The 13,378-nt window shown below is 40.8% G+C and overlaps 1 protein-coding gene across 4 annotated transcripts in view; it reads left to right on the top strand.

Moving 5' to 3' along the window:
* The window catches only part of TTC39B (tetratricopeptide repeat domain 39B), a 109,115-nt gene extending 97,012 nt beyond the window's left edge, over positions 1 to 12,103 (top strand). For all 4 annotated transcript variants that reach the window (XM_016214375.2, XM_016214400.2, XM_016214391.2 and 1 more), the window contains 2 exons: positions 1,311 to 1,427; positions 4,441 to 12,103. In XM_016214375.2, coding sequence (XP_016069861.2) covers positions 1,311 to 1,427; positions 4,441 to 4,531 — 208 coding nt within the window. In that variant the 3' untranslated portion in view covers positions 4,532 to 12,103. The remainder of the gene's footprint in view (positions 1 to 1,310; positions 1,428 to 4,440) is intronic.
* The last annotated feature ends 1,275 nt before the right edge of the window (positions 12,104 to 13,378 follow it).

Here is a 13,378-nt window from a genome sequence, read left to right on the forward strand (position 1 = left end):
CATCTTGAGACTCCTCTGAGGTCAGGACTCAGGAATGGTCTTTCTAAAGTCATTTTGCTTTTCGCCCTGGCTGGTTAAGCTCAGTGGTTAGAGCGTCTGCCCATGGACTGAAGGTCACGGGTTTGATTATCGGTCAAGGGCACGTACTTGGGTTGCAGGTTCGACCCACAGCCCCGATCAGGGCTCGTGTGGGAGGCAACCAATCTATGTGTTTCTCACGTCAATTTTCTCTCCCCCCCCCCCCCCTTTTCAACTTCTCTAAAAATCAATGAGAAAAAATATATCCTGAGGTGAGGATTAAAATAAGAAGTCATTTTGCTTTTCTTTCTGCCAGGTGCCCCAAAGACCTTTCCAGCCCAGAACCACATTGGTGTTAATTTTATTGCTCAGAGGTCCTTGGGTCCTTGGGGCAATGTACATTTGAATTGCAGATTCATGTGCGGACCGGCCTATTGGTTATTCATTTCCCAAGGAGTGTTTTTATTTTCCTCCTGGAGCAGAGGCCCAGGAGCCAACGCCCTGTGTTTTTCTCCTGTGCCAGAGAGTGTTTTTTTCTAATCCGCCCTTTCTCTGATGGAGCAGTCTTTCAAGGGTCCCAGCTTACACAGGGGTCTCCGTCCTGCTCCCTGTCCTGTGGGCCAGGCCTCATCTCCTCCTGGACATGGAAACACAAGGCCCTGGCTGATTCAGACTGAAGTAGCCCCGACTGCTTTGGCATCATCCACACACTCAAGAGTTCTGGTTTAGTTTTGTTTTCAGTTTGAGAATTTTTCTTATGTTCATGGGAGCTGAGCTATGCATTTGAAAGTGTGTTTCTCATATTTTTTAATGTTTGTAGATGTGTTTTCAGCGGAGAGTTTTCATAATATTGCTGAAAACAGAAGTGCTGACCACTTCTTTATTGACATTTTTTAGCATTATAAGTCTTAATACAAATCAAAGTGAGCCTTAGTAAAAAAATAGTACAGCATTCTTATTTTTAAAATGAAACACATTTATGTTCAGGAGGATGATCTTGTCCTTTCCAGGACAAATCTTTGAAGATCTGCATGTGTTCATATCCCTAAGGGACAGTAAACAATCCTCAGTGCTGGTCCAATTTAGACTAAGGAATAAAATAGGAGATTAATATATTAAAAGCATACTATTTATTGCCATAGCTTATTAGCTTCTTTGAGTAAAGTTTATATAAGAACAGCTTTTCTCCGGTAGCCCTGGTTTTATGGGGAATGGGGAAATACGTATGTTGAAAAAGAATGATTCGTTCCTTGCTCTGTTAAGACTTAATTGCTTTTCATTCATTCTTTTAGTGAAAAGATGCTGAAGTTCGACCACTACCTGGTGCCCTTTACTCTGTTTGAGCTGGCACTTCTGTACAAAGCCCAAGGGGAGACCGACAAGGCCGTAAAGGCCCTCGAAACTGCAAAGTGAGTGGTGACGACAGCTTCTCCTGGGCTGCTGTGGAGTCAGGGATGTCAGTGATAGTATGTATACTCTGAAAAGTGAAAACACTAATTTACCGTTGCTAAATTAGGCTTAGTTTGTGCTCATGGCTTTTGCCCTAATTGTGCTGTTTTCAACCTTCCGAATGCCCGACCCTGTGATTGTTTACAGAGGTCGTGGTTGTGGGCTTCTGTATGACAGAAATCTAATCTATTTTATATCAGAAGTCAACAGACTTTTCCTGTAAAGGGCCAGATAGTATTTTTGGCTCCACAGTGTAAGGTCTCCATTGCAGCTTCTCAGTTGTTTCGAAAGCAGCCATAAAAGATGGTATAGAAATAAATGGGTGAGTCCAGATTTAGCCATAATTTTGATAATAATTTGCTGACCTTCGGTATATTCAACCATATATCTCATTTCCTTGAAGACCCCACTGACTTGAAGAATCCCCTTGAATCTTCCCCTGACTCCCTCTCTTTTCTGTCTACTGTGGCAATTTCAAAGCACTTGATCATTTCTGCTAGACAGTGGCTCACAGACTTGTGATCATGTCTTACTTAGCAGGGGCAAAACCCCTGTGGTCTGTTTGCCTTGAACAACATTTCTTGTAGTGGATAAAGAATGCTGTTTTTAGCTCCAGGCCATAAATAGCTTAGTGGTTCATTGGTTTGTTCATTTACTCAAATTCAGCAAGTATTCACTGAGCACCTCTTATGTGCCAGGCAATGGTAAAGGCTCTAGACAGACAACTGTACATAAACAGGCAGTGGGCCTGCTCTCTTAGTTGGAGGAAGATATTATATAAACAAGTAAAAAAAATAGCATTGGTATGTGCTTTGCTGAGATTTACAGTCTGATGCAGAGTACCTGGCTGTTGCTTTAGATTGGGTGGATTCTGAAAGGTTTCTTGAGGAGGTGTTATTGTAGTTGATATTTGCCTAATTAGAGGTCAGTCAGCAGAAGACTGTGTGGGGCACATTCCTGGCCGGAGCCACAGCTAAGCAACCTCTAGACCAGGGGGTAGAGTCACCAGATCGATAATGATGCTTGTTACTGAGATGGGAAAGACTTGGAGGAGCTGGGTTGGAGAGAAGAAAAACATACTTATGTTTGGACCATGATATTTTGAGGTGCCTACTAGGTGTCCACATGGAGACTGCGAGTTGACAGGCAGCTGTAGAAGCATGGAGTTCCATGGAAAGGGAAAGGCCACATGTGGAGATTTCAAAGTCACTAGCATAGACAAAAAGATATCTGAAGCCATGGTGCTTGATGAGGTCATTTTGAAAAATTTAGCTAAAGAAAGAGGGGGGGGGGTCCAGCACACAGCCTTGGGATAGGGTCTCATTTTAATGAGAATAAACAATAACAATAAGAAGTGGCCGCTGAGTCAGGACGACATCCAGGAAAGCCAAGTGAACACAGTTTCAAAAAGAAGGGAGTGGCCAGTTGTAAAGATAGCTGCTGGGAGGTCAAGCAAGGTGAGACTGGAGAAGTGACCTTGGCGCATGAAGATCACTGGTCACTTTGACAAGTGAGGCGAGAACATAGAGCCAGCTGCTTCTGGCAACTCAGGATGCTTTGCTGGGAGTGAAACATAGTAATGGGGCAGGAGCTTCCGGGGCACAGAGGAGCCAAGAGACCTACCTCCTTCTTTCATCTTCCCCCTCCTCCCCTTCTTCTCCCTCCTCCCCTTCCTCCCCCTCCTCCCCCCTCCCCCCTTCCTCCTTCTTGTTAATGGGGGAATATGAGAACAAATCACTCTTAAAGGTAATTTGTTGAGAGTGATAATGACTCAGATTTCAACTGACTTGTGTCATCAAATGTAGCTGAAGGAAAATGAGGGACTATAAAAACTGTCGCTCCAAGTATTTGTTCTTTGGACATATTTAGTGTTACCTAAGCAATGCACAATAAGGCAAATTTATAACGCTGAAAATAAAAGACTAGTAATTCACTACTGAAAGACAAGACCAGCAGTGATCAGCACTTGGGCCAATGCTGACGATGCCAACGTAAACAGTCTTCCCAGTAGTTTCAAGACTGTCAATTGTCTGCGGTTTCCTCCCTCCCATCCTCCCTTGTGTAGGAGGAGCTTTGCAAAACTGCCAAAGTTTGTGGCCAGACAGGAAAATACTCAATTGCATCCTTTGGTAAACTCTAGTAAGATGTTGATTTAGCTTATGAATAATAACCCTTATTATGAATAATAACCCTTTTCAGGGTTACCAGTAAGTAGTACTTAGACCTGTATACAATGAAGGGCTATAGAAAGAAAGAAATGCCACTGCAAAGAAAGAAGTTACAGCTCACCCATGGGCCAAAGCAATGGGTGAAAGCAGGAGCCCAAAGTCGAAGCCATTCCATTTGATCACTCTTAACAATTCTAGCAAAGCGAAGTCATGAATGAGCTAAGTAAAGTTTTTAAATAATCTGTGGATTTTAATAACCCGACCCCTCCTGACATCATCACCCGATAATTATTGGCCAAACCATTGCTATTTGCCTGTGATAATCGGAGTAAGAAATTTTGGTATCACCATGTAATCCTGCTGTCTTTGTTGTGGTTGTTGTTTCATGGGAGTTTCAAGATAATTTGGGGGAATTGGGGTGGGGGGAGGTGGGGCTGTGAGTGACCGTCTTCACCTTGTCCGTATGAGGCTGCCTTAGCATTTCTAGTTTAGAAAAGGAAGTCAGCTGTTTAAGAATAGTTTACAAAACTGTTAAACCCTCCTCAGAACCTCCCTTGTGTGCATTAATGGCTTGGTAATTAAGTGGAACCTTGGTCCTCAAAGTATGACTTCTAGATCCTCACCAGGAAGCTTCTAGAAATAAAGAATATTGCCACCCCCTCTCCTCACAAGATGTAATCTACATTTTAACAGTCTCCACTGTTGGAAGCAAATAAGGAGTGAAGATGGGAGGGAGGAATGGGTGGTGGTGGTGCTCTGGGCTACAGGAGTTTGGGCATTAAGATTTTATTGTTCTTGTCTTTAGAAACAACTACAAAGATTACTCCATGGAGTCTAGACTACACTTCAGGATTCAGGCAGCTCTTCACCTCTGGAGAAAGCCTCCTACACGCTGATCAGAGCCCGAAGGATGAACCTTCCCTCCAGTTACACCAACATCTGCTTAGACTAGACTTGTATTAAAGTGGAAAAGTGATCTTGTGAATGAGAGACAAAAAATTAATTTTATTGTCAATATTTTCTGTCATCTGTGTGGTTTACTGTTGTTCTACGTGAATTTTTTTTTGTTTTTCCCTATGGAATAATGTTCAGTACTATCTAGAAAATTCTTATATTTTGCCTCTTCAAAAAGAATCACATATTAGATTTAAATTGGAGAGTGAAGAAGCCTTTTAGAGGACTCGCCGGTACAACAAAGTCTAATCAGATTATTTATTTTTATAATATGGAAGTTAATATTGTTTAAGTAGCGAAGGGCTTACAAGTTGAGCCATTTTTAGATTTGTTGGTCAGTCAAACTTCAGAGTTATTTTGTTGCCTAATATTTAAATTTCAGAGGGGAAATAAAATCCCTTACATTCAAAATAGCTTAATAACCTCCTGAAGACTGAAAAACACTGGCAGTGGGTGGGAACAGGGATGGAATCATGTAGTTAATAGGTTGAAAGGACCCATATCTAGCAAAGATGGTGAAATATTGTTATTATTTTTTATTCTTCATGTAAGTTAAAAGTGGTGACATTTTTGAGAGACTATTCTGTTTTTGAATGTACTTAAGTCTATTATAATAACAGAATTTTAAAAAGTGTGCATCTAAAGGGAAGAAATGGTATATTTTACACATTTTCCCTAGCAACGAGAGCCTGAAATATATACACTGCTTATTTTTCTTATGGGAAGCAAAGCAAAGTTCCTGCTGCTTTAAGTGATATGTAAAATAGTAATAATTTTTACACTCATGATGTTAGTAAGTAAGATCTAATTTTCTAATCTCTCTAGCACTGTGATGGTTCCTTGTAAATATCTGGACTGTGTTTAGTTCTTTAATCAGGACATTGAGTGGAAGAGAGCCCAGCTCCGCGCGGCCCTGGCTCTGCTACCGGTTAGCAGGGACCACAGCTACCGTGGTGGAGCCCCCTGCTCTCTCTGAAGTGGAAAAAAGAACAGATGGTTATCAAGGTCTCCTTCAGTTTTATAACTGTTAGTATTTTAGGTATTTATTTTCAGCAAGCAATGTTAAAATGTTTAATCTGAATCACTCCCATTTAGAGTATGTTTTTATTTTGCAGTCATCACTGTCTGTATCCCCCAGCCCTCAAAGATGTATATTTTGTGACCAAGGACCAATTTGTATCCAGAGTGAGGGAAAAAAATTGGGAATCAATGAATCAGGGTGTTGCCCTATTTCTGCCTCTAGTTTGAAGACTAACCTGTCGTGGAAGCCTATGCAGTTTAACAGAAACAGCCCCAGGTTGGGGTGGGGAGCCCATCTCTGTTAGTTAATAGTTCCTCAACATGAGCAAGTCATTCCCCGCTTCTGGTACTCAGTTTCCCCAATGGGGATAGCCAGACAGAGCTTGGTGCTTGTGAGGGCCCAGTCAGATAACGCATGATCGTGTGCACAGCTTTGCCTAAATTGTGAGCGGTCATGTGAACATGAGTTGTAACAGTTACAGTTTTTATGCACTGATGCAGGGGGCGTATATGGCCCTCCAAATAATTTGCTCTGGCCCTGCCAAGACCTCACCCAAGAGAAGCAGTTCCAGCCATCACATTAGGGATGAGTTAATTAAATGTTTGAACTAATACAGTAGGCTAATTTTTAAGTCAATAATTTTGTATGGCCCTCAAATAATGTTATAAATATCCAAATGGCCCTTGGCAGAAAAAGGTTCCCCACTGGATTACAGTATCAACACAGAAGTGTTGGTTGAGTCTGTGGTCTCTGATGTAAAAGGAGAGAAGCATAGAAATTCCATCACCTTTGGCCCAGATTATAAATTTATTCCTTGCTACTTATTCCCTGCGACCTGAGCCTGTCCCCAGCAGGTGTTTGCCTTGTATTTTCTTTGAAGGCATTAATTCTTGACCAATGTAGAGAATATATGTCCAGTGGAAGATATTCACACAATTCAAGTCAGAGGATCACCCTTCAGGTGGTACCATGGAAGATCTCATGTGCTATTTATTAATATGAATTATGTAACCTACTGCAGGTCTAGACAAGGGAGGAAATAAAATAAACTGTCATTACATCTAGTAGTGGAAAATATGCTTAACAATTATTTTTTATATAACTGGGGGGGAAGTTTATAAATTCCTTAGAAGAGCTATAGTAGCATTATTTTTTTAAAGTATAAATACCCACATTGTTTTTGTGAGAATCTGCAGGTCAGGATGAAAGTCAGTAAAAAAATTCTTTTTGGTATAAAATGAAAACCATTTAAGCAAATAGTGGTTATTTTTATTTTATTTTAACTCTGCATTATGAAAAAATATGAAAGTAATTCATATCTATTTAAAATTTCACTTTATATTTTAATTTTGTCTTTATTACTCCTAGTCTTTTATAGTTGCGTGGTAATGTGGCTAATCTATCCAGTGGGTTTTGAAGTGCTGTGATATCACTAACAGTACAAATATTAATTTGTTTTCTGCCTTGTTTAAGATAGCACGGTGACACCATTTCTTGTGACATGAGCCGCTATTGCATTTTTTTGGAGTTATATTGTGACTCACGGTGTTCTGTGTAGAATGAATACGGAAGTGACAGTGTCCTAGCTAATGTTTTGAGGGGCATGTGTGGTAGGGTTGGGCTGCCATGCGTCTGGCAGTCTGTGCATTTTGTGTAGTTCTTGGTATAATTTCCCCTAAATAAAAAAGGAAGACCCGAGTTCTGACATTTAAGATGCAAATAGAGGTTATGCTTTGTAGGATGGTGACAGTGAAGGCCTAGTTTCTGCTTGACAACTAGTGGAAGATCAGCTACATCAGCTTTTCATGGACATGTATTTTAATGTTTCTGTGCTTCTCCTGGATACAAGCAGGTCCTAAGTCACATAGGAAAAGAGAGTCCATTGATTCTCTGTCTCTTCTGCAGGTGGGTCCAAACTGTAGGAAGGTGAATTCCAGATCATTTTGATGCCCAAGATTTTGTGATTCATAGGTCCTGGAGTGGACCTCGGGAAATTATCTCATCCTTCCTGATCTCTAAACTGTTGTTTCTCCTTCGGTCGGCTCTGTCCAGCACGGTAGCCGCTGGCCACGAGGGGCGAGCGAGCCCTTGAAGCTGGCCGGTGGCACATGTTGGAATGGTGCTGAGTGTGGGGGCGCTCCCACCTGCCGCAGTTCTGTTTAGGGCCTCCTGCTGCTGCGCTGCCCGGAGTTCTGGCTTTTACTTGCTGACTGATGTGATCACCCAGTCACCATAGTTGCCTTGTCAATTGTGGCTCAAATATATATTGATGGGATTTCCTATTTTCCTTTTACGTGCCCATAAACTTTCATTTCATCATGTTCTGCAGATGATCAAGGTCATTGGCCCATCTGAACATTGTTCCTTCCCGTCCCCACCCCAGAGCTCCTTGTATACTCAACCAAGAGAATGTATTTTTTGAGGTTATGATTTTAATCTGATTTTAAAGACATGCCTCCTTTTTCCGATGCAGTAGCACAAACTCTTAGTTGTAGAGAAAGTGACTCTCACCTTTGAGATGTTAGTAGATTTTATGATTAAAATCATATTTTGTAAGTTCAACACTATTCTGAAAAATTTCAATCCCTTGACCTTTCAATCCCTTTATAGTATCAATGTTTCAACATTGACCCAGCTAGGCTAAGATTACTATTTAAAAATTTTTGGCACAAATTATCCTCTTACAGAATAATTTGGCAGATAGTTTATTTAAAGTCATATAGTTTATGCCCTTGCTGCCTACTATTATTTCTAATATGTATGATACCTAAGAGAAATGAGTACATGTAGTTGACATTTTAATCTCATTAGACATGTCTTGATCAAATGCACAGATAGATAAATAGAAATAGCTTACAAATGTTAAATAGACAACGCTCTACACTCTTCTTTCAGGGATGCAGGATTTCCTCCAGATTGTTTCCCTCCTTCAGAGCCACTATTTACATATTTTTTCTTTATTTGTCAAGTTGCTTGTTGTGAAACCCTATTCCTGCTTCTCGTTGGTAGTTTTGTCTTTCAGGCATCTTCTGTTAGATTTAGTTTCTTCAGAATGTTGAACTTGTAATAAAAGGGACGCATCAGGAGTTACCACGAGGGAGGCTATCTTCTGTGTTGAGCTGTTGCTACCTGACCTTGGTGGTGCTCAGGTCCATGCCAGTTTGATTATAATGTCGGAACCACGGGAAGAAATGGTGCAAGGACTATTCAGTGGGCTGACCCATCCAAGGGGATATGTGGATCTAACTTCAGAGAAGTCCAACTCCCACTCTGTCCAGTTCACAAATGTGTCAGTAACACTGTAACACTACTTTGCATGGAAGAATCAAAGCAGCCTCCCACTGAGTAGTTAACTAACAAAGAATTCATACAGATACCTGCAGATTGGATAGTTAATTGGAAAATACAAGATACTTGAATACCAAACTTCATTAAATAAGACTTATTGCATATTAATATACAATATACTTTGTATGTTAATCCAGTAGTTCTTAGAAACACCTAATTTAAAAGATGAATATGAGGGATGCTGGCACATCCAGTTGGGAACTTTTGTTTTATTGCTACTTAATATTTTCTGGTATGTTGGTTTTAATGATTGGTAGTCTGTTTGGCACCACTTAGGGAAAGCAAGTTGGTCTCAGTGTAACAGAACTGATAGCTAGAGAAGTTGGATAAAAAGAACATGTTAAAGAATATTGCTTATCATGTCAGTTTAAAAAGAATCATGTTATTTTGAAATGCTGGATGGTCTTTTTCAGTTAGAAGGGATGACTCTCTGCTTTGGAAATCATGCAGACATTTTAAAAATTAAATTTATTGGGGTGACATTGGTTAATTATATAGGTTGAGGTGTACAATTCTATAATACATCATCTGTATATTGTATCGTGTGTTCACCACCCCAAGTCAAGTCTCCGTCCATCACTATCCCCTTCTACCTCCTCCCACTCCCCTTTCCCTCTTGTAATCATCATATTGTTTATTGTCTGTGTCTATGAGTTGCTGTTTTTTTTCCTTAATCCCTTCACCTTTTTCACCCAGCCCCCCAACTCCTCTCCCCTCTGACAGCAGTCTGTTCTCTGTATCTATGAGTCTGTTTCTATTTTGTTAGTTAATTTTGTTCATTAGATTCCATATATAAGTGAAATCATATGGTACTTGTCTTTCTCTGACTGGCTTATTTCACTTAGCGTAATACTCTCCAGCTCCATCCATACAGTTTCAAAAGATAAGATTTTGTTCTTTTTTATGGCTGAGTCGTAGTCCGTTGTATATGTGTCTCACAGCTTTTTTACCCCCCCACTCATCTCCTGATGGGCACTTGAGCTACTTCCAAATCTTGGCTGCTGTAAGTAGTGCTGCAGTGAGCATAGGGGTGCATATATTCTTTCGAATCAGTGGTTTGGGTTTCTTCAGATATATTCCTAGAAGTGGAATCTCTGGATCATAAGGCAGTTCCATTTTTAATTTTTTGAGGTAACAATACAATACTGCTTTCCACAGTGGCTGCACCAACCTGCATTCCCACCAACAGTGCATGAGGGTCCCTTTTCTCCACACCCTCCCCAACACTTGTTGGTTGTTGATTTATTGATGGAGCCATTCTGAGAGGTGTGAGGTGATACCTCATTGTGGTTTTAGTTTGCATTTCTCTGATAATAAATGATGTTGAGCATCTTTTCATATGTCTATTGGCCATCTGTATGTCCTCTTTGGAGAAGTGTCTATTCCAGTCCTTTGCCCATTTTTTAAATTGGATTGTTTTTTTCATGTTGAGTTTTATAAGTTCTTTATAAGTTTTGGATGTATCACTAGCAAATAAGTTCTCCCATGTAGTGGGTTGTCTTTTCATTTTGTTGATGGTTTCTTTTGCTGTGAAAGACATTTTAATTCATTCTTATTTTTATTAGAGCCAAGTGTTCAGGTGGCAATTTGGGGCATAGTAAATTAGTTAAAGCAGTTTTCATTAATTGCTTCACTTTTTTCTGAAGTGGTTTTTATTATTTATAGTAGACAGTTGCTTTCTGTACAGTGATTTATTTTTTAAGAAAATAATTTACATGAAAAGAGAGATTATGGTAAACATTAGAAATCTTAGGCTATTTATTTAATGTTTTAAAAAACTGCTATTGGCCCAGCCGGTCATGGCTCAGTGGTTGAGCGTCGACCTAGGATCCAGGAGATCGCAGTTCGATTCCCGGTCAGGGCACATGCCCAGGTTGCGGGCTCGATCCCCAGTGGGGGGCGTGCAGGAGGCAGCCGATCAATGACGACTCTCTCCTCATTAATGTTTCTATCTCTCTCCCTCTCCCTTTCTCTCTCTGAAATCAATAAAGGTATATTGAAAAACAAACAAACAGAAACTGCTATTGGCTTTTGTTTAAGATTTGCAGAAGGAGAACACACGTGTTTCACGGATATGTGCTGTCCAGAAAACTTACTTAATTCTCAACAATATTTTGCGTCCTCATGATGTGTTAGAGGAAAATTATAACTAAGTAGTTTATTATTCATTTTTCCCCTTTGCTAACTATTGACATTCAAGCACCCGAATTAATACCAGCTGACTCATTTATATGCTAGTGTTTTAAAGTATTTATTTGCAAATGTTCATAAGAACTTGAATTTTTTGATGTAAGTTGCTAAATCATAGGTAAAAGCAAAATATATATATTTAATAAGTGAGAAATATTATTTTATTACTGAAATTTATTTCCAAAGCAAATTTATTTTGTAGGTACTTCACTTTGGAAATTTTGCTTTGCCTTAAAACACACAAACAAAATAAACCTGTCTTGTGATCTAAAAACAAAAACCTAAAAACCCTTATGTTACCTTGTCATGTTAGGGACATTCTGAAATTCTTTGACAATGTTTATTTTTCACTTTTACTTGAATGAAACCCAAATAGTTAGAGGCCATAGTGTTTCATGAATCAGTGTATGGTTTCCTGTTGAATCATCAAAGCTACCTGTATGTGCTTTATAATTCAATGTTTACTTAGTAAAAATTGTCGGCATTTTATCTCTTTCTCATTACATTTGAACTTGGCCTTCTATCTTTCCCACTCCCGGCTGTCACAGTTTTACAGAGCAAGACACTTTTAGAAATTGAAGATGTGTGAGTTCTATGTAAGATGAATGTGTTAGTAGCATCCATCTGCTGATCAAGTAGGCATTGGGTCTGGTACCAGAAAGTGAAATAGATTGCGGCTATGAAAGCATTTTGTCGGTATAAGTCAAGAGGAAAGAAGAAAACTGTGAAGTTCTGATATTTTTAATGTAAAACTGTCCACAATGAGTACTCACTTGGTGATTTTGTGTTAGTGTTATCATCTATGATTTGTAAGCTAATGCTGATATGAGATATAAATTTTCATCGTGAATATAACAGTCCCAGTAGCCTATTTTTAACATTAAGACATTTTTGAAAACAGATGTCATCTTAGAAGTTGTATTTTTAAGTGCAAATAAATCATCTCAACTTGAAATTCGATGTTTTATTTCTCATTCCTTAGTATTACAGAACACCCTGCATTTTAGATGCATGTTTAGGTTGCCAGATATTCTCAGAATTCTATATTTTCTTATTGCTGCAACTGGCTTACTTACAACATGCAATTGGATTGTTATTTAAATAAATTACACTTGGTGGGACTGCAGTCTCATTCTGGTTGGTCTACATGTGAGACATGTACACAACACCTATTTTGCTGATCTTTAACTGCAGCGCCGTGTATGCCTGAATTTTTGGTTCTTGGTAAGACTTATTTTTACAAAGCTTCGCACGCAAACCTTTGAAGGCCCCTCTATGCCATGTTCTTGGCTGGGCGCTGGGCATGAAGAGATAAGTGGGACGGGACGCTTTTCTTGTGGGAGGAGTGCCTTGTTCATCTGTTTATAATCTACTGAATAGTTCTGAGATTTAGATTAGCTGCCGGTAGATTTAAAGAGGAATCGGTAGCCTTCATGGTACCACAGTGCTCTGCTTGAGACGGAGCCTGGCTAGGTAGTGGCATGGGACCCCCCTCAGCAGCAACTTCTCTGAACTTGGCCTACAAAGTGGGGACAGTTCCGGGCCCTCACTCAGCCCTAAGGAAGGGCGAAGGCGGTGGAACGCGAGGACCACAAAGGGCCAGCCGGCAGGAGGTGCTTTGCCCGCGCCGCCCTGCCCGCGAGGGCGCCCTGCCCTGTCTCTAACGGGAGCTGCTGCCTGTGGCTGGCTCTGCCCGCCCTGTTCCAGAGGCCGAGGTTCTCCGGGCTGTGGTCTGCCACCCTCGGTGCGTGGCTGCTACGGTCGCTGCTCTTCTGCATCAAGCTGCTGAAGGGGAAGCATGGGGGCCGTGCGAGGGAGGGATGCCTTGCATGCGTTCACACCGCGCCGGGGCAAGCTCAGTCACCCTGCGGGGCCTGGGGGGCAGAGAAACGCAGCCCAGGGGCTCGGGGAGAGGAGATGGGTGTGGAGAGCAGCTCCGCTCGCCACCTCCCCGTCTGGGCTGATCCACGTGGTTTTCCTAATGTGTCCCCTGCTTCCACGGTTGTCTTCTGTTTTCCTAATGTGTCCCCTGCTTCCACGGTTGTCTTCTGTTTTTTGGTGTGAACAGCTTGGTAGATTTGGGAACATATTAGTTACAACTCTTTGGGTTGAAAATAAAGCAAACCTGAGTGAGCGTAAACACAAAACCCAAGGAGGACTGTATGAAACGGATAAAGTGCTTGTGGAGCCCGGGGGCAGGAGTGTGGGATGCAGGTGAGTAATATGAAGC

Source organism: Miniopterus natalensis, chromosome 12 (genome assembly GCF_054644295.1).
Source record: "Miniopterus natalensis isolate mMinNat1 chromosome 12, mMinNat1.hap1, whole genome shotgun sequence".
NCBI classification, from domain to species: Eukaryota; Metazoa; Chordata; class Mammalia; order Chiroptera; family Miniopteridae; genus Miniopterus; species Miniopterus natalensis.